General features: G+C 37.8%; 3 protein-coding genes and 2 pseudogenes across 4 annotated transcripts; 3 read left to right on the top strand and 2 right to left on the bottom strand.

Annotated features, from left to right (window-relative positions):
• Positions 1-206: 206 nt before the first annotated feature.
• LOC113310831 lies at positions 207-3,756 on the bottom strand. 2 transcript variants are annotated; one of them, XM_026559628.1, is made up of 2 exons: positions 3,193-3,756; positions 207-3,041 (listed from the first exon to the last, which is right to left on the bottom strand). In XM_026559628.1, the coding sequence occupies exon 2, from the start codon at positions 2,311-2,313 to the stop codon at positions 1,204-1,206; it is 1,110 nt and encodes a 369-aa protein (XP_026415413.1). In that variant the 5' UTR covers positions 2,314-3,041; positions 3,193-3,756; the 3' UTR covers positions 207-1,203. Both variants share the same exon structure in this region, with proteins under 2 accessions (XP_026415413.1, XP_026415414.1).
• Positions 3,757-8,105: 4,349 nt separating this feature from the next.
• On the top strand, positions 8,106-9,865 carry LOC113307793 (cytochrome P450 CYP82D47-like). Its single transcript, XM_026556246.1, has 2 exons — positions 8,106-9,066; positions 9,108-9,865. Exons 1-2 carry the CDS (start codon positions 8,111-8,113, stop codon positions 9,796-9,798), a joined length of 1,647 nt encoding a protein of 548 aa, XP_026412031.1. The 5' UTR covers positions 8,106-8,110; the 3' UTR covers positions 9,799-9,865.
• Positions 9,866-10,350: 485 nt separating this feature from the next.
• On the top strand, positions 10,351-12,694 carry LOC113308371 (annotated as a pseudogene).
• A 303-nt stretch (positions 12,695-12,997) lies between these two features.
• On the top strand, positions 12,998-14,343 carry LOC113308372 (annotated as a pseudogene).
• A 598-nt stretch (positions 14,344-14,941) lies between these two features.
• LOC113307830 (ubiquitin-conjugating enzyme E2 variant 1D-like) lies at positions 14,942-17,594 on the bottom strand. The gene is made up of 4 exons (XM_026556289.1): positions 17,415-17,594; positions 16,000-16,139; positions 15,524-15,649; positions 14,942-15,345 (listed from the first exon to the last, which is right to left on the bottom strand). Exons 1-4 carry the CDS (start codon positions 17,443-17,445, stop codon positions 15,205-15,207), a joined length of 438 nt encoding a protein of 145 aa, XP_026412074.1. The 5' UTR covers positions 17,446-17,594; the 3' UTR covers positions 14,942-15,204.
• Between the last annotated feature and the right edge of the window lie 9,918 nt (positions 17,595-27,512).

The raw sequence follows: 27,512 nt of genomic DNA, 5'->3' as shown, positions 1-27,512 counted from the left end.
CGGGTACACATACAATAGTTCTCGGACTTCAACTGAGTTCGCCAGTATGCGCACGGGTACGCATACCAAGGCTCCCTAACTTCACCTGACCTCACCTGACCTCGCCAGTACGCGTGCGGGTATATATATGTAAGGACCTGCCTTACAAATTAGCACATAAACAACTCAAAATCTCTAAGGATAGAGATTGGATTGGGAGAACAGAATTTGAGAGAGAAAAGATAATTTTACTGATTAATTTTCATGATAAGTTCTACAAACAAAGAAGGGAATATAAATGATAAGGTTGGGTGTGCACGTGTGCCACTCACACACACACTCTAATAATCCTACTTAGTAGCTAATAATAATGATTAATTAACTACTAATTAAACTAAACAGACTACTAGCACCCCCATAATCCAGGTGGCCCTTAAATGAACTTGGCAGCCCAGGGCAGGGTCCTGACAAATCCCACTCCTTCAAATTATCCTTGTCCTCAAGGATATGAACTGAGCTCGACCCACGAAGAGCATACTTGTTGTCTACTAGCAGCTTTATCTCGAATATAATAGGAATTGTGAACTTCACAACTTCGATACCCGGGCCCATGGAAATATGGAAACCATTCATCTGAAAACAGCAGGCATCAAGCGTGGCTGTAGTATAAACGAGCATGTTCGTGTTAGCTTCTTCGCAATGAACTTGTATGTGAAGATGTAGTCTTAGACCTTCTTGTTCCCCGAACACAAAAACTGTCACATGCGACTCCTTTTTTGGGAAGATAACTTCTTATTTGTTAGCCTTCAGTTGCTTGTAGCCCTTCGTAACAAAATGTTGGTTTTGAGCAAACTGATATGGTTTCTTTCCAAGAATCACTCCAGAATCTGTGTATGCAAAATTAAACATTCGAAAAATTCCATAAAAGACTGCTGTCTTAATCGCTTCTTGGTCGTAAAGACACATAACACAATTTCATCTTCTTAGTGACAGCAACACATTCAGAATTGGTATAGCAAGTCAGTTTCATGTTGATGCCAATCAGTTGAACTGATGAGGAATTTGGCTTCAAAGTCGACTTCTCATATTCACTCTTGTAGGGAACAGACAAAACTACGACAAGGAAGCATCCTACCAGGCCAGTGTGTGAGATGGATAAATTCATTTCCTCCCTTGGATCAGCTGTATGAGAGTGCTGGTTTGTGCTGACATGTAGAGAAGTAACTAGTGTGGTATACATTCATGCAAAAACCTTCTAAGAAGTATGTAGCCTCTGATGTGTAGTAAGTTAATTAGGAAGCCATGTAATGTAGTCACAAGAATTATTCTTACCTCTTCAAAACGGTGCATAATAGCCCTGGTGATATCACATCTAACTGAATCGGGAGTTGAAATTACATTGTCTGCCGAGAACCCTTGCAAGGACCTGAAATCCACCCTCCACAGCTGACTGATGTTTTTATGACTGACCCAAGAGTCACTTTCCATTTCTCCACTGAACCAGATACTTGAGGATAAGAAGATTGATCTTATCCTTTCCATAACCGAGAAGGCACTTGTAATATTATGTACATACTCAGTTGGTCCAACCCTCTTCTGTACCAAGCTTGTACCAAGCATGTCGTTACAATTAACTCCATTACCTTCTATAAGACTGTATATTTGAGTCACCATGACTGTTAACTTCAGAACTGTAACTTCCAGGTGAGTGCAAGAATAATTAACTCCTTTAAACATTTCTTCCCGCAACGGAGTGATTCTGCTCTCCTCACCATTAACCACCATAAACATCTTCTTGATTTCCACCACCCCTACAATGACTTCCTTCCAGCCCGAACACCAAGGATTATAGCTACAAGCCATAGAACTAGGTACTCTAGGTTGTAACTCAGTGACAACCCATTCATAACTACTGCTCTTTCCCATACCCCGTAAACAAAAACAAAACAATTGGTATTCCGGCCACATAATATAAACATATATTACTGTCTTTGTGAGAATTACCCGATGAAGCATGGTTGAATATTTATCCATTCCCAGAATGTGAAGTATCTCTTTATGCTCATGCTTATTCACACTAATCCTCAGCAACTCAACATACACAATTTCTGTAGCATCCGAGAATCCTTGTTTGTGTTGCAGGGAAATAGCATTCTCTCTTCTGCTCGAATTCACCATTACACCCCCAGGCATTTTAAATACAACCCATCCCAGTTTCGCAACAACCATGAATTTTGCTGTCTCAGCAGCAGATGGGTAAAAAATTTCATGAAAACTTCTAGAAATCTTCACAAAAGTTGTAGCTGTATATGCTACACCACTACCTGGAACCATTTGGATCAGCCCGTAGTCAGTTCCTAACCACCTTCCTCCCTTGAACACCCTTCCAGCACAATCTAAGCCACAATATGAACATTCTTCACTACTCCAACTCCTCGCAATGCTGGACTCACTTTCATTTGTTACCTGAAGAATCGCTCTATCCTAGTGAACACCAACTCTAACATTCTTAGAAACATTCAAGTGCTCAAATAACACATCCACAGGGTACCCAACTTCCAAATTTGGCTCATAATCAGATTTTCCATCACAAGTATCCAGGGAATTCAACCCATTAAGAACAATAGAAATAAAAATAAGTATACCCAAACTGAGACGAGAACTACTTGTATTGTGACAATAATATCTAATATAATAACTGTCTTCACCTTTAATCAACACAAATACAACTGAATTCTCAAACCTTGAATCCAGTTTGTATCACTTGAATGATCTGAATAGGTAAGATGTACATTGATTAAGGTTACCAACTGTGATAAACTTCCAATCTCCAAATTGCTGAAGTTCATCTTTACTTTGAAATTCCACCACAATTTTAGTATCAGGAATGATAGGCTTACCTTTTTCTGTCACATGAAGTCCAAAAATAGAGCAAGGAGCACTATCTTGTTGTGCCATTTCCTCAAACAGCTTGCTGGGAGTATACTTTTCTCTAACTTTAACAAACTCAAACACCTTGGAACACTCAAATAACAAATACAAATGGTACCCAAATCTGATTTCTGCTCAATAACAAAATCATCAGTGTATAAATCCAGTAAATTAGACCAATTAAATACTCTTCCTCTATCAAATAAAAATCGAGTACACTAAGCACTAGACATAACATTACCCATACAAGTAATCTGAGTTAGGTGAGTAATGAAATACAACCTGATAGAATTAATGGAGTTAAGAGAAAATTGATTAAGGTTATCTTCATCAATAATCTTCTGATCCTCAAACTGACGAAATTCATAATTATAATCCAGATTTAACATATCACATCCATTTACTTCTTGAGCTGCAATTCTTTTACTTTGAAAATTCACCACAAATTCAGTTCTAGGGATGAAGGGTTTACCTTCTTGGTAAGCTAGAAACCTTGAATCTCGTTTCTGAGTTTCACCTACATCACCAGCTCCGTCGACTATAAAAGGAATTAATCTGACTATATCGCTGGATGAATCGTCTTTTTCTTCATCGAACAAAAACGACGAATTAATCAATTCCAAATAGAGAGATGCATCTCCTACTTCTGATGAATTTGAAGGGATTTGACTAAAATCAGTTACTACTTTCTCTATGGCAATCTCCTCCTCCCTCTCCATAGTTTCCAGATCCTCAATTTCTGGTAGTGATTCCAACTTCTTCTCGGCGATGGAAATGAGAATGTCATTGAAATCTCTATCTGGAGAGTTCCTATCCAAGAGTAGATTAATAGACTTCATTCTCAGATGAAATAATTCGTAGTATACGGTAGGTTCGGCAACCTACACTAAAATACTGCAAGTGCACAATGTCTCACTAGTAGAACAATGACAAGTACAGGTAGTTTCCATGAGGAATGTGAAAATACTACTTCTAACTAATACCAAGACCAAATAATCAAATAGATAATGTTTAATGAGTTTTCAGAAATTTGAAACAAAATGAAACAATAAATAATTTTAACGAAAAAACAGAATGATAGAAGGTTGTTAGGATTTTCGCTTTCCACCAATTAATTATGCAAACTATACTAATCTTTAAAAATCTATTCCATGCATTTCCAAATATTGTTTCTCTGCGCTAGTTTTCTTCGCTTCATGAGTAGTGATTCTAAAGCATCACCTATCTATCCTTGCATACCACGTCTAGGGATTTAACCGAAGCACGAAATATCAATTCAAAAGCATAAATAATCAAGAAAATCACATGAACAATAAAATACCAAGCTATATGAAGAAAATCTACTAGTCATTTAAATCATTATTGAGCATATAAATGTAGAGTTTGCACAATTAAATTGGTTTCTACCCAAACCCTAACATAGCTCTAGCTAGCCATGGCTTTCTCAAAAATCATAAACATATTAAAATCAAACTTTCGCTAAAGATAAACGAAGAATCGAAAACAAAACTCCAAAATCCTTCTCCTGTTTCTCTTCCAGCTCTGTGGCCGGGCCCCCCTAGTATATTATGAAACAACACATAAATATAACTCACAAATGAATTCACGTTTTTCTTCTTCGTTGCCACATCACCTCCCAATAGAAGTCTGCCACATGTCATGAAAATATAAATTCACCCAATGATGTTGTGCCGCGTGTCATAATATGACGAGACATTGTAAAGTATCACCGAATCTCCACTTTCCATAATATATGAATTTCATTTAGAAAGCATGATATTTTCTTGCATGTGATGGGTCCCACCTTAACTGTATTTGCAAAATGACGTCAGTTGGCTTCAAATATTCCTTCAGATTCTTTATATAAATATAATAAGAGAACTTATGTAAGGACAAGATATATTAATCTTTCCTTTTTCTTCATTTGCACGTGGTCATGAAGGTGATATTCTTCCATTCTTATACTAACAATAATAAAGTCACTCTTGACCAATAGTGTGCTGACATCGACTCGCTTCACCATTAAGTCTCACATTTTGATGTTTATTCGCTGGATGATCGAATTCACTTGTACTTTCTGCAAAAGCACTAAAATAGTGTCATTAGTCAAAATATTGAGTCCTAGCTAATATAAATATGGGTATAAAATGTAGCACTTTCGTGCTTATCAGTATACTGTCTTTCTAGCTTCATATTGAGTTTGTTCCAAGATATCAAACCTACTGGTTGATTCTACAATTTCTTCTCGACTCTTCATGGTAAGGTCACTCAGGAAAGAGTGCCCTGATACCAATTGTAAGGACCTGCCTTACAAATTAGCACAGAAACAACTCAAAATCTTTAAGGATATAGATTGGATTGGGAATAATAGAATTTGAGAGAGAAAAGATAATTTTACTGATTAATTTTCATGATAAGTTCTACAAACAAAGAAGGGAATATAAATGATAAGGTTTGGTGTGCACGTACGCCACTCACACACACTCTAATAATCCTACTTAGCAGTTAATAATAATGATTAATTAACTACTAATTAAACTAAACATACTACTAGCACCCCATAATCCAGGTGTCCCTTAACTGAACTTGGCAACCCAAAGCAGGGTCCTGACAGCATACTACACCAGTCTTGGATCAACATATATGCAAGTACGCATACCATGTCTATAACCCAATTGTGGTTAAGTGTTCTAAACTATATTTTAATCATTGGAACATTCTTAGAGGATGACAATAGTTGTTTTCACGAACTATTAGCATCAAAGCAATTTTCAAGTTATTGAAATAATCATTACGAAACATTCCAAGTCTACATCAAATGACTGTATCACACAAATCATGTAAGATATTACCAGGTAATTTTCACATGATCATCTTTTGACTTTCGTCAAGAATATAAAATGAACTTGGTTGAAGCGAAAGCTTACCAACACATATTTCGAGAAATATGTAAGAGAGTTAAACTCAGCTCGAAATATCAAATGTGTATAATCGAATACTATATAGCAATACGACTTTTGTCTCAATATAGGAGATAAAGTAGAAATAGATTTTCCGAGTGATAGATGAGTTTCAATCTCAACATACCTTTTGTTGATGAAATTCCACAAGCTCTCCTTAGTAGTTATTCGTCTTCAATTGATGAATGTCGTGAAGTCTAAAGCTCAACTACACAATATATCCTAGTCCGAGTCATATCTATAAGTGGACTAGAAATCAAGACTTATAGTTTTGATCCCTAACATTGACAAACAAGCTTTAGATAGCAACACTTGCGAGTTTGACCGAGCAGTGCTCTAACAAAACTACCACACATATCTTATCTTTTGCCTTGTTAATAAGTCATTTTTTTTCCTCCGCCTTACTTCCAAATGACTAAATGCGCATATAACAAAACAAACCTTATAAGCATAAGTGTTTAACATACATTATTTGAAGAAAAAAAAAAATAGTAGTCATAAGTATACCAAATCGTTTGCATAGTGTAGGGAAGTATCAGGCCTCAAATAATAATCGTCATCAACCGCTATAATAGCCTACGAATGATAACAACAAGTTAGGCAATATTAATCGGAAGCACGATATAGACGTTTACCACGGATTGTATTATAATCGGTAATCATATACGACACAAGACAACTGATTATAAGGTAATCGGTAGTAATATACGACCCTAGACTACCGATTTTTATATGGAAAAGTTTACGGCTATTGTGTAAAAAAAAATGAATAATTGGAAGTATTATTCATTCCCCAACACCCGATTACAAACAAATCGTAGATAAATGTGAATACGGTAGAACCTATTATAGGTTGTCAAATTCGAAATTTTTAAGTTTTTTAGGGGGCGACAACTATAATCGGAGGATAAATGAATTTATGAACAACCGATTATGAAATAAGAAGAATTACAAACTTTTCATTTTTGGAGAAATTTGTTTTTGAGACGACTACCATAATCGGAGGTTAATGTTTTTCTACTAATCTACTGATTGTAAAAGATGAAACAAACCAAGTATTATAAGTTTGGAGAAATTTGTATTTGGGGCAACTTTGAAAATCAGTAGTTAAGTAAATTTAGAAAACTACCGACTATGAAAAATTAAAACTTCCAATTTGGGTATTTTTCATAATTGGTAGTTTTATACCTTCATAAAACTACCGATTGTAGATATTTTGGATGCAGTTTCTTGTAATCGGTAGATATGGTACTCCATTATCTACCGATTATGGTCGTTCATGGCATTCAATGCATGCTGAAATCGAATTTTCACTTTTAAAATCGCACACAAACGCACACATCATGGGTGTTAGAGTTTGTTGACACAATACATGTATGTTTGATCCATTATTAACTTCGATTTCGTGTGGTTCTTCGTTTTCTTCCATGAAATCGTCGTCTAGGGTTTCCTATCCACAAAAGTTTGGATCATTCAACATATACCCCAAATCGTCTTCTCTAAACGGTAGTGAACCAAAGCAACCTACTGATTACATTGTACATTACCAACCGATTATATAATTAACCTCCGATTATCATTTTTGTAACACAAAAAAAAATGTTGATCAAATTAAACTACCGATTGTAGTATTATTTACCGATTATTGATGATACATTTGCCATTTCGAAAAATCAGAGATAAGAGATGACTTCATTCTAGGTTTGGATGACCCTATTTTGTTTTATTAATCATACCTAATTCTTTAGGAATCGCTCCTAGAAATGCTAGATTAAATAACCCAAACAATGTGGGACTAATAATCTTCAACGCCATTCTTTCCCGTTATTGCTTAAGATGGTAAACACAAACCCGTCGGCCTTAATCACAAAATGAATCGTTCTTTATAGTACCCTTCAAGAAGCCTTATAGACCGGTAACGCAGGCACGCAAGGTAGAAGATATCAAAACTTATCCACGAAACAAAACAACAAATCTCCAGATTTTATTGGTTAAAGTCCATGTGTGGGTCACTCAAGATTGTCCGTTACCCGATAAGCACAATCCTCCGCCATACAAATATTCCTGAAACCAAAAGTAGTAAAAAAAAATAATTATGGAGTCATGTGTTCCAGTTGCCAAATAAGTTCATTACTTCAATCATAGCCTTCACACCCTCATCAAACTACAGCTTTATTATTTTCTTCTACTATCATAATCGACTAACTGCAGACAGACATCTAAATTGGATGGATTTGAAAATGTTCATCGACTACAACTTCTCTTTTGCCAGAATTGCAGGCTTGTTAGCTTTGTTATCTTTCTTCTATTATCTATGGATCTCAATTTTAAGGTTGCCAAGGAATACGAAACTATCATCAGTATCACCACCCGAAGTTGCAGGTGCATGGCCTATATTAGGCCATCTTCCTCAGCTACTAACATCAAGACCTCTGTTCAAAATCCTTTCAGACATGTCTGACATTTATGGACCTATCTTCGTGGTAAGGTTTGGTATGCATCCAACGGTTGTTGTAAGCAGTTGGGAGATGGCTAAAGAGTGCTTCACCACCAACGACAAGTTCCTCGCTGGCCGCCCATCGGGTGCTGCCAACAAGAACCTCACTTTTGGCCTGTTTGGTTTTTCTACATATGGTCCTTACTGGCGAGAGCTCCGTAGGATCTCTACCATCCATTTGCTCTCACATAGGCGTGTGGAGCTTTTCAAGCATGTTCCTTATTTGGAGATTGGAAACTTCATGAAACACTTGCACCGGTGCTGGATGAAAAGCCAAAATCCAATAAAACAAAATGACGCAGCAGCTGGTTCAGTTAAAGTCGACATGAGCCAAGTATTTGGAGAGCTAACTTTGAATGTGGTGTTGAATTTAGTTGCTGGAAAACCGATTTTTTTCAAGGATAACAATCATGAATCCAAAGATGGTCCTAACAAAGAGGAAGAAGAAGGTCAAAAGCTCCATAAGACCATCATAGAATTCTTCGAACTAGCAGGAACTTCGGTTGCATCTGATGATCTTCCATTCCTTGGGTGGCTGGATATGGATGGAAAAAAGAAACGCATGAAAAAGGTAGCCAATGATATGGATTTAATTGTTGCAAAGTGGCTTGAAGAGCGTAGGCACCAAAGAAGACAGATGATACCATCAAGCTCAGCAGCGGGAGAATATAATCATGAGAATGCGAAGGATTTCATGCAGTGATAACAGCTGCCTCAGATACCATTTAAGTCAAACTAAGCATACCAATGGTCACTTGTAAAGATTTTCAAAATAAAATTCATGCAGTGATAACAGCTGCCTCAGATACCACGTCACTTACATTAACATGGGCTCTCGCGCTACTAATCACTAATCCTAGTGTCTTAAAAAAGGCTCAGGATGAGCTTGACACCAAAGTAGGCAAGGACCGAAACGTAGAGGAACACGATGTCAATGATCTTGTCTACCTCCAAGCAGTTGTTAAGGAGACACTCCGGATGTACGCTGCCGCCCCACTTGACGTACCCCATGAAGCTATCGCAGACTGCAAGATTGGTGGGTATGAAGTGAGAGCAGGAACACGTTTGGTGGTCAACCTATGGAAGCTGCACCGTGATCCTCGAGTGTGGTCAAACCCGTCAGAGTTCAAGCCGGAGAGGTTTCTTTCACAGCTCGATGGTGGTTCTGGTGGTGAGGCAGCAAACTTGGACTTCAGAGGTCAAGACTTTGAGTATCTACCATTTAGTTCGGGAAGAAGGATATGTCCAGGGATCGACTTCGCCATCCAAACGGTTCATATGGCACTTGCTCGCCTGCTTCATGAGTTTGATTTCAACAATGACTCGGAAGGACTTGTAATAGACATGACGGAAGGTTCAGGTTTAACTATGCCCAAGTTAACCCCACTAGAGATTTACCTCTGCCCACGCCTCCCAGCCAAACTTTATTAAAAGTAGCAGCCAGGATGTGAGTGTCTTCTTATATTCTCTATTCCAAACAAAAAGATCACTCGATCAAGTGTCCATGGGATTCAAGTTAAATTTGTACTCTGCTTCCTAACATATCGAATTTGTTATGAAGTACTCGTAGTAATAATTAACTGGAGATAAATTTAGTCACATACAGATGAAATAAGTGCCATCCAAGAAAAAGCCTTAGATGCAGATAATACCGTCTGTTCGGAATTTAATCCAACAGAAAAACATCAACCTTGATCACAAAAAAAAAGCCTTAAACCTTAGTCATAATGCAGGCACGCACGAATAAAAGAGACCAAAACTTATCCACGAAAGAAAACAACTGTTTATTGATTGAAGTCCAAGTGTGGGTCACTCAAGATTCCTTTTTAAACATCCGCTACCCGGTAAGGACAATCCTCCGCCATACAATTACAAATATTCCTTGAACGTATAAGTTCCAGTTGCCAAATAAGTTCCCTTCACACCATTATCAAACTATCAAGCTTTGTCAAGATTCTTTTCATAATCACAATCAACCAACTGCAGACACACATCGAAATATGATGGATCTGATAATGTTCATCAACAAGTACTTCTCGTTAGCTGGAATTGCAGGCTTATTAGCTTTGTTATCTTTCTTCTACTATTTATGGATCACAGTTATAAGGTCGTCGAGGAAGACGAAACCATCATCAGTGTCACCACCTGAAGTTGCAGGTGCATGGCCTAGGATCAAGACCTCTATTCAAAATGCTTGCAGACATGTCTGACATTTATGGACCTATCTTCATAGTCCGGTTTGGCATGTATCCGACCCTTGTTGTAAGCAGTTGGGAGATGTCTAAAGAGTGCTTCACTACCAACGACCGGTTCCTCGCTGGCCTCCCATCGGGTGCTGCAAACAAGTACCTCACTTTCGCCTCGTTTTGTTGTTCCACGTACGGTCCTTACTGGCGAGAGATCCGTAAGATTGCTACGCTCCATTTACTCTCGCATAGGCGTCTCGAGCTTCTCAAGCACGTTCCTTATTCGGAGATCGGCAAATGTATGAAACACTTGCATCGACGCTGGATTCAAAATCAAAACCAAATAAAAGAAAATAACGCGGCAGCTGGATTAGTTAAAGTCGACATGAGCCAAGTATTTGGGCAGCTAACCTTGAATGTGGCGTTGTAGTTGGTTGCTGGAAAACCAATTTTTTTCAAGAGCGAAGGCAATCATGAATGTGACTCCAAGGATGGTCCTAGTAAAGAGGAAGAAGAAGGTCAAAAGCTCCATAAGACCATCATAGAGTTCTTCGCACTAGCAGGAGCTGCGGTTGCATCTGATGCATTTCCATTCCTTGGGTGGCTGGATGTGGATGGACAAAAGAAACGCATGAAGAGAGTAGCCAAGGATATGGATTTCATTGTTTCAAAGTGGCTTGAAGAGCATCGGCACCAAAGACAACAGACGGTACTATCAAGCTCAGCAGCAGGAGGCAGTAATCATGACGATGCCAAAGATTTCATGGACGTGTTGATGACAGTTCTTGATGAGGGAAGTGATGATCTCTTCTTTGGTTTCAACCGTGACACTGTAATCAAAGCCACCTGTCTGGTATGTATTTAAACTCTCCATAATATTAAAGATGCAACGTAGGAAGCAATTATCCCGGGCTATGTTTTGTGAGGCGCTAGGTGAGACGAGGTGCCAACCCCTTCGCCTCGCCTAGGCGCACAGAAAAAGTAAATGCTCAAGTTTTTGCTCCGCATATATCAGCTAGGCGCCCCTCTGCACGGCTGGTGCGCGCTCGCCTTTCACAACATAGATCCCGGATAAAACTGAAATCACCCCCCAGTTTTCCAACTAGCATCGTTGGTTAGACCACAGTCACCAAAACTTAGCTTGGTATGCCGACTGAGGTTTATGGTCACACGACTTCATAACCTGATTTCTCAAGTGTTCAGGAAGATGGTCAATTTATTAGCTTTTTGCACTGTAAAAAGCTATAAATGTGAGACTCGTACTTGAGTCTCCATTACACTAGAATCAAAATACTGCATCTAAAGAGATCTTGCGACTCGATGTGAATGTTAGAATTTTCGGAGAATCTCTTAATCCTAAAACATCTGCAAAATTCTGAATCACTGAGTTACTATGTTCTGGATTGCTTTATCATTCTTAATGTTTGCACACCTAATATGCAAGTTTACTAAGTTTTGTCGAATTTGTAGCAAATTATAGCAGCTGGCGCAGATACCACATCAGTCACATTGACATGGGATCTCGCGCTACTAATCACTAATCCTACTGTCTTAAGAAAGGCTCAGGATGAGCTTGACACCAAAGTAGGCAAGGACAGAAACGTAGAGGAACACGACATCAATGATCTTGTCTACCTCCAAGCAATTGCTAAGGAGACACTGCGTATGTACCCTGCTGGCCACTCGACGTGCCCCACGAGGCTATTGAAGACTGCAATGTTGGTGGATATGAAATGAGAGCAGGGACGCGTCTGTTTGTCAACCTATGGAAACTGCACCGTGATCCTCGAGTGTGGTCAAGCCCATTGGAGTTCAAGCCGGAGAGGTTTTTACCACAACTCAATGGTGGTTCTGGTGGTGAGGCGGCAAAATGGGACTTCAGAGGTCAAGACTTCGAGTATCTACCATTTGGTTCAGGAAGAAGGATGTGTCCAGGGATCGACTTTGCCCTCCAAATGCTTCACATGGCGCTTGCTCGCCTGCTTCATGCATTCGATTTTGACAATGACGCAGCAGGATTAGTAATAGACATGACGGAAGGTTCAAGTTTAACCATCCTCAAGTTAACCCCACTAGAGGTTTACCTCCGCCCACGCCTCCCGGTCAAACTTTACTAAAAGTAGTAGCCAGGATGTAAGGTTGTCAAGGGTGCGCACCCGGGTGCTTGCTCCATAGCTGGAAGGCCCATATGGTTCGAGTGTTAGAAACCAAGTCTAACCGAGGCTCCTTATGGCAATTGGAGTTATAATAAGAATTTTGCATATGTTAGGAAAGTCAACATAATTGTTCCAGAAGTCGGTATTACTAGTATTTAAGGCCATTGAGCCATAGATTTTTTTTTTGGTGTGAGAAAATTTATTCAGCTAGGTTTTATTGATTTCCATTGTCTCTCTAGAAACCACTTTTATTTTTCTTCGTCTTCAAGAAATTTTACTTCGAGAAAGATGGGTCAAGGAACACCAGGAGGAATGAACAAACAGGGACAAGATCAGCAGGCACCAGGAGATTGAAGAAACGATGGTGCTGATAACAAGAAAGAGAAGAAGCACTTTGAACCACCAACAAGAGTTGGTCGCAAACAGCGAAAACAAAAAGGATCAGAAGCTGCAACAAGATTACCAGCGGTAACACCATTAGCTAAATGCAAACTTAGATTATTAAAACTTGAAAGGATTAAAGACTATTTGTTAATGGAAGAAGAATTTGTGAACAATCAAGAGAGATTGAAACCACAAGAAGATAAGCATGAAGAAGAGAGATCTAAAGTTGATGCGATAAGAGGTACACCTATGAAAGTTGGTAACCTCGAAGAATTTGTTGATGAGAACCATGTTATTGTTTCTTCTGCTACTACGTCTGATTCTTATGTTGGGGTTATGTCTTTTGTTGATAAAGATCAACTTGAACCTGGTTGTGCTGTTCTTATGAATAACCAGACTCACCATGTTGTTGGGCTTCTTCAAGATGATGTTGATCCCATGGTGTCTGTTATGAAGGTGTAGAAGGCTCCAATGGAATCGTATGCAGACATTGGTGGACTAGATGCACAGATTCAGGAAATTAAAGAGGCAGTTGAGCTTCCACTTACTCATCCTGAATTATATGAAGATATTGGTATCAAACCTCCTAAGGGGGTTATCCTTTATGGAGAACCTGGCACAGGGAAGACCTTGCTTGCTAAGGCAGTGGCCAACTCAACATCAGCTACTTTCTTGCGTGTTACTGGAAGTGAATTGATTCAGAAGTACTTGGGAGAAGGTCCAAAGTTAGTGAGGGAACTTTTCAGGGTTGCTGATGACCTTTCACCTTCCATTGTCTTCATTGATGAAATTGATGCAGTTGGTACTAAAAGGTATGATGCGCATTCGGGAGGTGAACGTGAGATTCAGAGGACTATGTTAGAGTTGCTGAACCAGTTGGATGGTTTTGATTCAAGAGGAGATGCTAAGGTTATTCTTGCAACAAACAGGATTGAAAGTCTTGATCCTGCCTTGCTAAGGCCTGGACGAATAGATAGGAAGATTGAATTCCCTCTTCCTGACACCCAAACAAGGAGACACATTTTCCAGATTCATACTTCAAGGATGACATTGGCAGATGATGTTGACTTGGAAGAGTTTGTGATGACTAAGGATGAGTTCTCTGGAGCTGATATCAAGGCTATCTGTACTGAGGCCGGTTTGCTTGCGTTGAGAGAACGTCGTATGAAGGTGACACACCCAGACTTCAAGAAGGCAAAGGAGAAGGTTATGTACAAGAAGAGGGTGTGCCTGAAGGACTTGACATGTAAGAAAACAAGCCAGGGGGAACTTTTAGATTTTAGATCATTTAGAATATTTGCTTGCCATTTCCTTGTTTTAGATTCTGTTTCAAATTACCAGGATTGTTTTTTTACTATTACTGTGGTGCTCATTGTTTAACTTTATAAGAACAGTACTGCAAGTCCTGTAACTTCTCCATGGCTATTGAAACCATTTCATGGTTCAAAAATTTATGGGAAGCTTTCCGTTTTAGAAGTGACAAAACAAAGGAGAACATACTCCACCAAAAAGTTAGAACAATAAAATTTCCAAACCACTATATTACCATTGACACCTTTTAGGCCGTTCTAGGTCGGAGGTTCTCATAAGGATCTTTTAGCAAGAAACCATAGTTCTAAACACTGAAAAGTGACAAAAACAAAGGAGAACAATAAACGAAGGAGAACATACTCCTCCAAAAAGAACAATAAAATTTCCAAACCCCTATGGCCATGTAGGTCAGGTTAGCTTCTCATAAGGATCTTTTAGCAAGAAACCATAGTTCTAAACACTGAAATTTCTGAACACGTGATTAACTAAGATGATATAGCAACCAGTAACCTACATATTTTAACTTAACGCTCTGCATTGGAAAATAATCAAAATTGATAATCTAGCTAAAAGTATATTGACAGAAACAATCCCATTGCCCAAACAGCATACTTCAAACACAGTTGTCAAACATGTTGAGGAAACAGATAAGGCATGCAATTAGAGAAACAGGGAAACGTTTGAAACCCGTAAAGGTGTCTTAAGCGCCTTTAAACTTTAATAAGAAGTATTACAAACGGTATTAACATCATATGCAAATGATTAGTTCATCCTCTCCCATCTAATCTTCTTTTCTTCAACTAAAAGCAAGTACCTTCAGGAGGCTGGACCAATTTCCGGTTGCCTGGGGCTGACATCTCCTTCTTCAGTTGTGTCAGTATGGTCTCCATTGTGTAATGTCGCTGCCAATTTGACAGCATAGCGAACTTCTTTGGTTCTACCTGCAGAAAATTAAATCAAAGCTTCAGGACCAACAGCAGAAAGGAATAGTTGGCCTAACTGAACAGTTCATTAGATGTCTAAATAGGGCAAGAGTCGTTTGGTGTGAGATGGATGTATTGTCCACTTCAACTAAATAAACGAATGCAAAAGAAAATTTACTGGAGAGAGATAACGTACCACTCCAGTCTCATGATTCACACAGGTCATGTTGATCCGTGAATGGAAACGTACAGTTGGAGGTTTTTCTGGATAATCTTTGTCGCAGAATAGCTTCAACTGATAAATGCGTCCCTCATGCACAGACTGAAAAAGAAAATTTTGAACTCGTGTCAACTACTGAACAGGGACAATATGGGTACAGAATATCCAATTGTCAATCACACTGGGTAGTTTAAGAATCACAAAACATCCAATAATATGTCATAACTGGACAAAATATTTAGTAATTAATGCGCTAGCATAAAAGTTCACTTCAAACAGGGAAAGCAATAAAGACATGAAAGAAGATGAAAAACAAACATTTGGTGATAGCATGACATCTACTTAATATGACAATTAGAAAAATCTGGGAAGATTAAATAGAATAGTATGTGAAACGATGCAGGCAGAATACTGAAGCAAGTTAACAAAGAAAAAATATTAAGAAAGCTTACATTATGAGGACCAATTATGGTACCCGTCCAAGAACGCATGTAAATGTCATCTCCGTCATCCATTCCGTAACTAACCGTGCCATCTCCAATACCCTTCTCTCCACGTTCAAGTTCCTCCAGCAACCTGAAGTTTCTAGGAACTAAACAACAACAAAAACACAGCAAAGATACTATGTTAGCAGTCTGTATTGATCAGGTAAAATGCAGTGGGTTGTCAGATTTATTGCCCTAAAGAGGTTTTCACACAAAGAAAACTATATGAAAGGCAATGGCATGTTAAAAAGAATCTTCAGCTCAAATGCACCCAAAAAAAGAATAACTAAATAATCAACTAGCACCAAACAGAATGTACATCGTTGTAACCAAAGATGGTAACCCATACAAGCGAGCGTACTGTTTGCAGGTCAATATAGTTAGACAGGACAGCCGAATCGCCCCTCCCTTTTGGTGGTGCTTATTACTTTGAATGGTATCCATAGCGCCAGTGATACACATAGAAAGTATTTTTTTTAAGTACAAGAGGCAATAACATTCCTTGCTTTTAATCCACCTATAACTCACAGAAACATGCCTAGAATAGGTGATCAATCCACCTTTAACTCAGTCACAAATCACAATCAACAAGATAGGTTGTTGCCATTTTATTAATATGTAGAATCAAGTTACATGAGTATTCAAACAAACCATACATCAACAATCATGTGTTGTCTTTCAGAAACTATCATGGATCGCGCGTCCAGCTTATAAGCCTGGTACTAATCTAATGCAAATGATCAAGAACAGAATGTACACAGCATAGCATAAGACCACAACTAACTATGCCAACAAAGAAACTTTAGCACGTCATAATTCAGATGTACAACAGGTTTAAAAAAAAAAAAAGCTCTCCAATTTGGTCGTCGTATTAAGCAAATAACCATTATGCCGGTCTGAAATTCTGTCTATAGGGCACTAACAAATCAACTCCTTACCATATCCATCTACTCAACTCATGTACCATATTATGCCTAAAGAAAGACACTGGGTAGAGTTTTGATCAGGGAATATCAAACCCTAAACTCATTAACATTACCCAAACAGACTTTAAATCAACCACAACAAACAGTACCAACAAATCATAAGAACTAACCAAACCCTAAAATCCTCAATCGCAAAGCAGATATAATTCAACCCACAATCTCGAATAATTTGAGCACTTTTCATCATCAAAAACTCACACACATTATAAAATCAAAAGAAAACAAACACAAAATCGTAAAGAATCCAGTATAAATCTACATAAACCAATCAAGAATTTCATATTATTAAAACGATTCCAACGAATCCTAGAGATTATAACAAAACTACGTCAAAAGATATAAAACTATATCAAAAGATGGAGATCATGGAAAGCAGAATAGGTTCAAGAGTCTCACCGACAACACTAGCTCCTTCAGCGCCAGACATTATCAGAGATTTAGGGTTTTTCTTTTCTGTTAGTGATTTAAGATCTGATCGAAACAAGCCAAGATATTTTTATGGAAACCGAGAGGGGAGAAAAAAAGAATCTCAACGAGAAACAAAGATTGAAAGAAAATTTGAGGAAAGAGAGGGTCGGAATCGGATGTAGTAGTGGGTCACTCGGGGTGAGGTGAAAGAAAAAATTACATATTTCACCCTCTCGGATTTTTTCTTTTAAAGAGAAACGGGAAGATTTTTGTTAGAGGGAGAGCAAAAAGTGATTTTGGGAGAGCGAAAATCGTAGTTGACTCGTCAACTAAGACCTATTCAGTACATTATTTCAACTCGGACCAAATTACCCTGCGTGGTACATCTACTCAAGTAACTCAACAGATCGCCCACGACCAAAAATAAAAAAGAATTATCTTTGTTTAGATGTTAAGAGAAGCGATGGTGGTGGTGAAGATCTGTTTTTTCTTCCTTAATATTTATTCTTTATTTTGAGAGACCGTACCAGGGGCGTCATGATCTTTGTCAGAACCATAACTCAAATTATTTAACCGAAATGGAGGTATTGTGATCTGTTAATACGACCATAACTTAATATCTACTTTCCCTGCCCTAACTCTCTTCACCACAAACCTGTTCTATCTGAAAAACTAATTGACGAATTATGTCGAATAAGTGTTATAAGAAGAATATTCGTTTCTTTCTAGGGTTTCGTTCTTATTGATTACAAAGGTGGTGATAATTGAATGTTTTAGATTTAGTTTTCATTATCTTAAATTAAACTAGGTGAAACACTGGAGAATTTTTTTTCTTTCTAGGTCGTTGGTGGTGGTGTGGAATAGAACGGGGTGGTGGAATTGTTTGGGATGGATGTGATAGCGGTTAATGCATATTTAGTAGGGCAATTTGGTCCGAGATCAAATTATATATTAGATAGTTCCTAGTTAATGAGTCGAGTACGATTTTCGCTCTCCTCGAATCACTTTTTGCTCTCCCTCTAACAAAAATCAAACGAGAATTAACCTAATTCGATTAGGTATACAGTTTTGCCTAGCTAAATTGGGGCATATAGATTACTTCATCTACCTTATACACAATGACAAAGGGTGTCTAAATTTATTGAAACTACCAAAATTACCCTCTAAAAAATATTAATATTGCTAAATTACCCCCATCAACTCTTAATAATAAACCTAAAACTAAAATCAGTTTTTATTTCTATCTCATAAACCGATTATTAATCTCTTCTACGCCCTCTTTTTTTTTTTTGAAACCAAAAATCGTCGATTATCGACGGTCCAAAAACGATTAATCGTTTTCTTTCTTCTATAAAATGTCGAAACCATCAAGATACAAACAAGCCACTAGAATCACTTATCCTAGTGACTGTAATCCCGGAATTGTTAAAGCAATTGGAAACAAACCGAAGAAGAAAACGATTGCTCGAGAAGAAGCATCTCTAATCGAACAACAACAAGAGGAAATGGCTCGAATTAGGTACTTTTCTATCAACCCAACCCTCTAAACTAAGTTTTAGTAACATGCAATCGCTTAGAAATCAAAATTTTTGAAATCAAAATTTTCCGAGTTTTACAGAATCGAATTATGTTAGTGTACAAGTAAACCGATTCTGTTTAGAAACGGTTTATGTTCTTGCTCACATAAACCGATTATTCTGCATGTGAATAGGAATCGGAAAATGTTAGTGTATAAATAGCCCGATTCGGTATGGTAGGGATAACCGTCGTTTCTGTAACTTTTTTTCATTAGAATCGGATTACATATGTTTTCACATAAACCGATTGTGTAGCCTCTGAATTCTTATATGCTTAGTCAATAATCGGAATTTATATGTATATCGAGAAAACCGATTAGTTGAATCTTACATTAGCACTTAAAAAATCCGATTGTTGGTTTTATTGTTAGAATCGGATTACATGAGCACTTGAATAAACCGATTGGTTATTTGTTATGTTAGGAATCGAAATTTATATGTATATCGAGTAAACCGATTGTGTACCTTGACTTTAAAAAAATGCATTCGATTCCATTGTTGTTTGTCGCTTAACTACGTATTCTACAGGCCAAACAAGGGCAACCAACAAAAGCAAGCCGAAAAGAAATATAAGAGGAAACATGACCTTGCTTCTCCTAAGCCTTTGGGACTTCGTCGAAAAGACGGTCAAAATTTGAATGCTTCCCACCGAAGGGCCAAGGGGAGTAAAACCAAAAGGATCAGCATCAATGACCCACCACCTCAAGCGGAGCAACCAACACATGAAGAATCTGATTCCGATACACATACTGAACAGGAAGGTGGTGACAGAGAAGTTTCCGAAGAACAAAGTGATGAGTAAGTTAATGAGGAAGAAAGTGGTGGAAAGGAGATCGATGAAGAAGAAATTGGTGGCAAGGAAGGTGGTGAAGAAGAAAGTGATGAGACTGAAAGTGATGAAGATGAAGGTGGGGATGAAAGTGATGAAGAGATAGGAGAAGTTCAAGAACAAGTGCAAGAACAAGTCCAAGGAGGAGAAGTTCAACAACAAGTCCAAGGAGGGGACGCTCAAGAACAAGGTAAACAGATTGTAAGAAGAAAGATGGTCCAAAGAAGAAAAAAAGGGTACCACATGCCCGACCCACTGAAGATGTTTTCTCGCGGCCCTAAGGATCCCGTTTACGGATTACCCGGTGATGGAGGACAGATGTTATGGGGGTACAAAGGCAGCTGGACCGCCGTCGTTTGCTATACAATAGTAAGTACCTAAACCTTATGCTATGTAACATAAAAATTACTATATGTATAGTGTTTTGAATGTTGTCCATCGGGTTTGTTTTGTTTTATAGGATCACAAGGATGCCATTCGTCTTACGAAGCCAGGAACGTCAGTGAGTATGATGAGGCAATGGCCACTGCAAGCAATAGAATCAACCGTTGGAGAAGTTCCGGAAGTAATCGATCTAGTCAATTCTACGGGGTTGATACCCGCGGTCGAGAATTTGGACTTTGGTTACGACAAACCTCTTTGTTCCGCCTTTGCCGAGAGATATTACCGAGAAACGGATACTTTGCATCTTTCGTTTGGAGAACTGACGATAACTCCAAATGATGCGAAGTTCATTATCGGGTTAAGCATATAAGGTAAAGCCGTGAAGCACAAATAGTACGCGCAAGATCTTGAGTGGGACAAGATTTACGCGTTCACCAAGGATGTGTTCCAATGGGATGAGGAGAGGACCAAGTCAGAGATGCTGGTAGGCAAGTCGAAGTAGAGGATATTCCATCTCTCGAAGCTGAGGGACAACTTCATGGGAACAAATAAGCTTCGTGCTGAGGGAAAAGAGGTGACGCCGGAATGTATCATCGCCACGACCAATGCGTATGTCCTCTACGTCCTGGGAGATGTTATCTTCCCCGACGTTTCCGGTGCCCGTGTGAGCGCCAACTTTATCCAGTTGTTGCAACCATTTGACAAGATTCACGAATACTCTTTGGGCACTTCCATCCTTGCACACTCATTGAACGAGTTGAGAAAGGCTTCTAGGGCTCAAAGGAACCAAATCGGAGAGAATATGTCTTTTATGCATGCGTGGATATATTTGCACTTCCCAATATTTGTTGAAAGGGCTTTTGAGAACAAGGAATGGGACCACGGGTATTATGGAGACATGTACACCTACAGAAGTAAGCTGAAGAACCAAATAAAGGATTAGCTTAAGTTGAGACGCCAGTTGGACAACTTGACGACGAAAGATGTTGTCTTTGATCCTTACAAAGAGGATTTGGCTAAAGGAAAAGGAAAGAAGGTTGGGTGAGAATAGCAAAGTGATTATTCGTGGAGTTTGTTTCACCCAAGAGGATATGTAATGTACAACCCGACGAGAGTCGCAAGATAATGTGGTTACGTACAAAAAATCCCAAAGGAGCACAAGATGTTCAAATCAATGAGAAAAAAACCAAATCATATGATAATGATATTGACATTGTTCACAAGCCTTTACCATCATGTGGTTATTGGGAAGACATTGCGTTTCACAAATATCCTCTGCTTGGTCCATCTCGAACAGATGATGATGCAATTCCGGGTTACATGTCGTGGTACCTCAATGTTTCGCATACTCGAGTGATACGAGTAGATGAGAGTCCCAAGATAGAGGACAAAGATACGGCTCTCGAATGCCTGGTGCGTATTGTTACTCAATTACGGTTTTGTTAATGTTATTAGCATTTTTTGTTGAATGTTTGTTCTTTAAAATGGAAATAGAGAAGCCGAGTCGGGTACTTGATAACCCAAGCAAAGATACAAAGAAGGGAAGGGAAAAATGTTAAGGCCAATGAAAAGATGATTGATGAATTGAACAGTCTCGAAGATGTAAAATCTGGTGCGAAGTTTGGGGAGCTGGAGGAGGAGGAGGATCCAAAGAAGAAGAGGAAGAGATCCCCCCCCAAAAAAAGATGTCTGAAGGTGCATCGAGCAGCGCCCAACCTGGTAAACGAGGACGCGGTGGACGTGGTCGTGGTGGAGGACGTGGTCGTGGTGGGGATGTTAATGAATGAATGGTTATATTCATGTTTATGTCTTTAATTATGGATAATTATGGAGTCAAAACTTATGTCTTGTCTTAAAATTATTGTCGAATTATGTTTGGTTATATTCCTAGTTTATAAATGACTTAATCTGGTTTCTTTTGAAAATTGTTTGTGTTTGTCCAAGACGCGATAAAATAACCAACTACAAAGTGTGCAAAAAAAGTAGGATTCTTGCATTTTTTTCATTCAGAATCGGTTTACATGTACCTATATGTAACCCGATTCTAACAGTTTCCCAAAGGTTCAGTTTCAGAATCGGTTTACATGTACCTATATTAAATCCGATTGTTATGAAGAAAAATTCTGTAACTTGTTTTGCTAAGAATTGGTTTAATGTACATATAGGTAATCCGATTTCTATGAAGAAAAGTTCTGTAGCTTTTTTTGCTAAGAATCGGATTGCACATGCATTACAAAAACCCGATTGATGAGAGGCATATTTTATATGATTTTGTAAGGACACAATCGGTCTATGTGGTCATATCTAAAATCCGATTGTATGCATTAAATTCGAAAAAAATAGCCGTAGAGACTTCATCTATATAAGGAAAATATCTTTGAGCCACTCTGACATCACACACTTAGCCTAGAAAATGGAATGAGAACCGTTTGAAGATTTGTGTCTGGTTAAATCTTTTGCTAATACGTTCCGTGAACGTCCGAATGAAATCTATTCAATGTTTTGGAAGAGAGTTAAAGAGTTCTTTTACGGGCGTACCGCGAATCCCAATAACCGTAAATGGAGAGACTTGGCTTTTCGATTCCAATACATAAAAAGCGCAATGCGAGAGTACGTAAAAGTTCGAAATATGGTGTACCACTATCATCCACGAGCTCCTCTTAAGGAAAAAGTGAGTAATACGATCATTTTTACACCTATGTCAAAAGTTCACATACTAACATTTAAGAATTCATTGACTTTCAGCTAGAACGTTTCAACGGGCTACGGAGAATTCGTAATGGGAAAACTAAGTTCATTCACCACAAAGAATATAGGACGTTGTACCGACGTGCTCGGAGGTTCATTGACGAGTATTTGATGTGTCAAATTCTAGAATTCCCATACCGAATCTTATATATGTAGTGTGCTAATTTTCTAAACTATGTAATGAATATTTATTTCTGAAAGTAAGGCATAATCGGATTATATGGACATATATAAACACCGATTTTCGGAATCGGTTTATGTGGGTATTGATTAAACTCCGATTCTAGGTTTACATCGTCATTCGGCATAAACTCAACCCGGAATCGGTTTACAAAATCACTAACACCAACCGATTCTGGATCGAGTCTTTTGAAAAAAAATTAAATTTTTTACAAGTGTTGATTATGCATTAGTGAAAGTTAGTTTCAGGATTAACTTGATTTAACATTATTTAATTATCTGAATTAACACTAATTTAACAAAGGCATATTACGCATTAACATAAATAGTGGATAAGGGGTTTCTATGAATTATTTCTTAATGACCTTATTTTGTCGTGTAGTTATAGGCCCCAATTAAGTGGCATAGGCCCCAATTTAGCCAGACAGTTTTGGGCTAAACCGGAATTAGCCTAATTCAATTACGTCATGGTACAGTTTTGGCTAAAACAGAATCGAAATCAAGGAGGATACATGTTTCTAAGTTTCCAAGACCATACCAGATAATGTTCAAAATATTTGAATCGAAACCAAGGATGCGGGTTTCTAGGTTTCCAACACCATACCACTACCAGATAATGTTCAAGACGGCTCGATGCGAAATCAAACCGACCCAGTTCGGCACAGAACTGCAGGTTTTCCATTTACCGTCAACAATAAAAAAACGAAGGATTCTCACAATGAACATGCGATGTAGTATTTGATTATAGGAAAAACTGGAAATATGTCCCGTTTTCAGTAATTCAGTTGGGGAACTATCCTGAAAAATATGAAGAGAGTTGCCCCAGTCATCCAAAAACCCAGATAAATTGTCAATAACTCACATGTGGAACCTAGTTTACGTATCTCCTTGTCCGTCTCTCTTCTTCGTACTCTAGAAAACAGTAAACAACCTTTTTCTATCTCTCTAAAATCACCTCTTGATACTGATCATGCTAGGAGAATGTTCATCATTGTTATATTGATGTTTCTTGTGCTTTGGAAGACATGGAAAAACATATTTAGGGATTAGGATTTTGGGGAATTTCCTGGTTGTTATTATAAATTGAAGATGCACAAAAAGATTTAAGTTTCTGCCATGGATGTTGATTAATAACATGAAGATGATTTGTTAAGAGATGAGAATTTGACAAGTCAATGACTAATATTGAAAATTTAACTAGGTTTTTTGGTGGCTTGGACAAATCCCTTAATACTTTTCCATTTAGGGATAGAACCCCAACTGAATTCGTTAAAAACGGGTATATTTATAATTTAGATTGTCAAGTAACCATACAAACATAAATTAAGAAAATTTATATATGAGAATCATGGAAAGTTAATCTACACTATAAAACATCCATAATAACAGGTGGGTATAAATTATTCTAAAATGATAAACACTATTTTAAAATAAGATCTTTTGTGTTTCCCACGATGGGTAAATTTCTATCTCATACATTGGTGGTGTTTTAAACTCCTACTCAAACAACTTGTCAAATATGCGCAAAATTCTAGTTGTTGCTTAGTGCGTTGAATACCACCTCAAATATGAGAGGTATTTTAAGCACTTTCTCAAACATATTCTCATTTTGGGAGGTGCTTTAAACAATTCCGACATGCCAGAGGTCGATAATAAACATTTGATCAACGAGGATTTTGATACCCAGCCTTTGAGGATCTTTGATAATAATAGTATAGAGGACGCACGGGTACCACGTACACCACCATCTTTTTCTTTCGGCAACCTGTATGGACAAAATAAAATACAACTGCAAGTAGACCAATTGAATGATCCTTGACAATATGTATATAGAGTTTACGTCTCTACCTCTTCTCAATCAGTATGTGTATAGAACATAGAGTCCATGAACCTGATTGTTAAGAAGAATACTTGGACGATCTCAAAACTTAATATCCAATAGCAATCTAGTTGTATCTAAATAATCCAATCGGAATTCTACCAAGTAGTAATTATACATGTTATCTATTTTTCAAGATACGAATTCTACAATAAACGAGTCTCGTAATCAATCACAATAAGATGGATGTATCTACTAAGATCAAATACGTACTAAAAAGATGAGGGTACCCAAATACACCAGAATCCTTTTTTTCAAACGATAAGTCGTTTACCGAATGTGATCGTCTATGGACAGATTCGAGACAAATTCGGTTATTTGTGTGATTATCTATGGATGCGAGATCGAGACAATACAACAACAAGATAACTTGTGTGATTGGATATGGATATAATATCGAGACAATACTACAACAAATTTGTTACTTGATAATAGGTTCTGTAATAACCAAACAGTATAGGATCACTATCAAATAATGCAGAGTTAACGTATATGTGTATTTTACTTAATAATAATAAAAATTATAATGCAAAAATCAAAGTAAAAGACACAACAAGATTTTGTTAACGAGGAAACTGCAATTAGAGAAAAACCCTGGGACCTAGTCCAGTTTTGAATACTCTCAGAATTAAGCCGCTATACAAAATATAATACCTACCAACTTCGTATAGTTGAGACCAAGCATACTACCCCTAGCTACTTAGTTTCGTCGGCGTCCCCGCGCCTTCGACTTCTAGAGTTACGCACGTGAATAGCAAGTCCTTTGGATCGTATTCCAAACAGCAAAGGAAGAATCTGTTTGGTAAACACTCTAACCAATCTTGCTACAAGATTTAGATGAGTCGTTTGCAAAGGCTCTTCCGTTTACTCTAATAAACTCCTTTGTCTGGTTAGTTCAATCTAACTTTAACTACCGAAATAATCAAGTATAGATTCACACTCAATCAAAATAGATCTCAAAGAAATATATTGAGAATGTAGATTTCACGCAACTAATCAATTGAATAGATCGGATTCTAGTTGGATCCCATCCGACCAAGGTTTGTGCACACAATTCACAAGATACGAAAACCAATAAAAAATCTTCTTCGTCTTCAAATCTTCTTTAATCTTCAATAACCTACACAACACCACTTGAATCTCTTCTGATCAATCACGCACAGAACGGAGTTTGTTAACAATGGATTATCACAAGATGGTTTTAGATCTAACAATAGTTCTAAAGATCCATTCGATACTTCGATCTAGTTTGAGTGAATCTTATATCAAGAGAGAAGATTCTCCAGCATCAACAAACTAGGTGCAATCAAAGTTTCAACAACCGTTAGTCAATCAAATCAATTGAAAACTAATAACATTGCAATTGTCTAGTTTCCCACCAACGGTACTCGTAGATCTTCTTGATCCCACAGAAGTCTTTAAATGAGCAGTCGTATGAGATTTCACCTAATTAGGATACTTTCCTCTTCGAATAGACGGCTCCACCAAAAACAAAACATATTGATGTTTGGACGGCTCTTAGGATAGTTTGCTAGAAATGCAAACTTAGGTATTTATAGACCAAAGATGTTTGGACACCAAGGAATTTCCAAAACCGAAAGTATTCTTAAGATAAGCAATGAATGGCAAAATTCGATTTTCACAATTCCAATAAATGCTTGTCTTATATTTCCAGAATCTCTTAATAGAAATCTTTAATTAGTAAATGCATATTTCTAATTTTTATTCTCTAGAGATATGCATAAATTGTTGGTAATTAAAGCATATAAAACCAAAAACCTTAATTAGAAGATTCTTAATTTATTTCGGCACGTGATCACCTTGAGTACTAATGATATCTTTGAACAATAAATGATAAGAGTTACTTCTCGTGTTCAAAGTATGTTGATATCTTTTCACTACAAATCCTTATTTCATATTTACATGGATTTGCATTCTTGGAATCGGTTATACCACACTTCCAAACAAGTTTATAATTGGTTCACCTATATCACATACACGGGTTCAATCGGTTCTACCAATCACTAGGAACGGTTATACCTAAATATGGAAACACTTGTGGTTGGTCACATCAGTCATTAGGATCGGTTACACCGGTTACAAGGATCAGTTCCATTTACACATGGTATTCCTTGTGATTGGTCACACCAGTTACCAGGACCGGTTACACCAATTACAAGGATCGGTCATACACACTCATGATCGGTCACACCAATTACTAGGATCGGTCACACCAATTACCAGGATCGATCATACCATCACATGGTGATAACTTATGATTGATTACACCAATTAACAAAAACCGGTCATACCAAATCAAAAGTGAGCCATTGTGATTAGTTATACCAAGATACATAACCTAGGTTAAGATCGGTTCTACTATCTCACACATATTGGTCATCCAAAGATTTGCAATGAATAGTCGGACCAATAAGCCTAATGATTTCCCTTTCGATTCACGAAGAAATTTCATGAATGTACTTCGTTTA

This window comes from Papaver somniferum, chromosome 9, assembly GCF_003573695.1.
Source record: "Papaver somniferum cultivar HN1 chromosome 9, ASM357369v1, whole genome shotgun sequence".
NCBI classification, from domain to species: Eukaryota; Viridiplantae; Streptophyta; class Magnoliopsida; order Ranunculales; family Papaveraceae; genus Papaver; species Papaver somniferum.
This window is presented reverse-complemented; position numbering and strand designations above follow the sequence as displayed.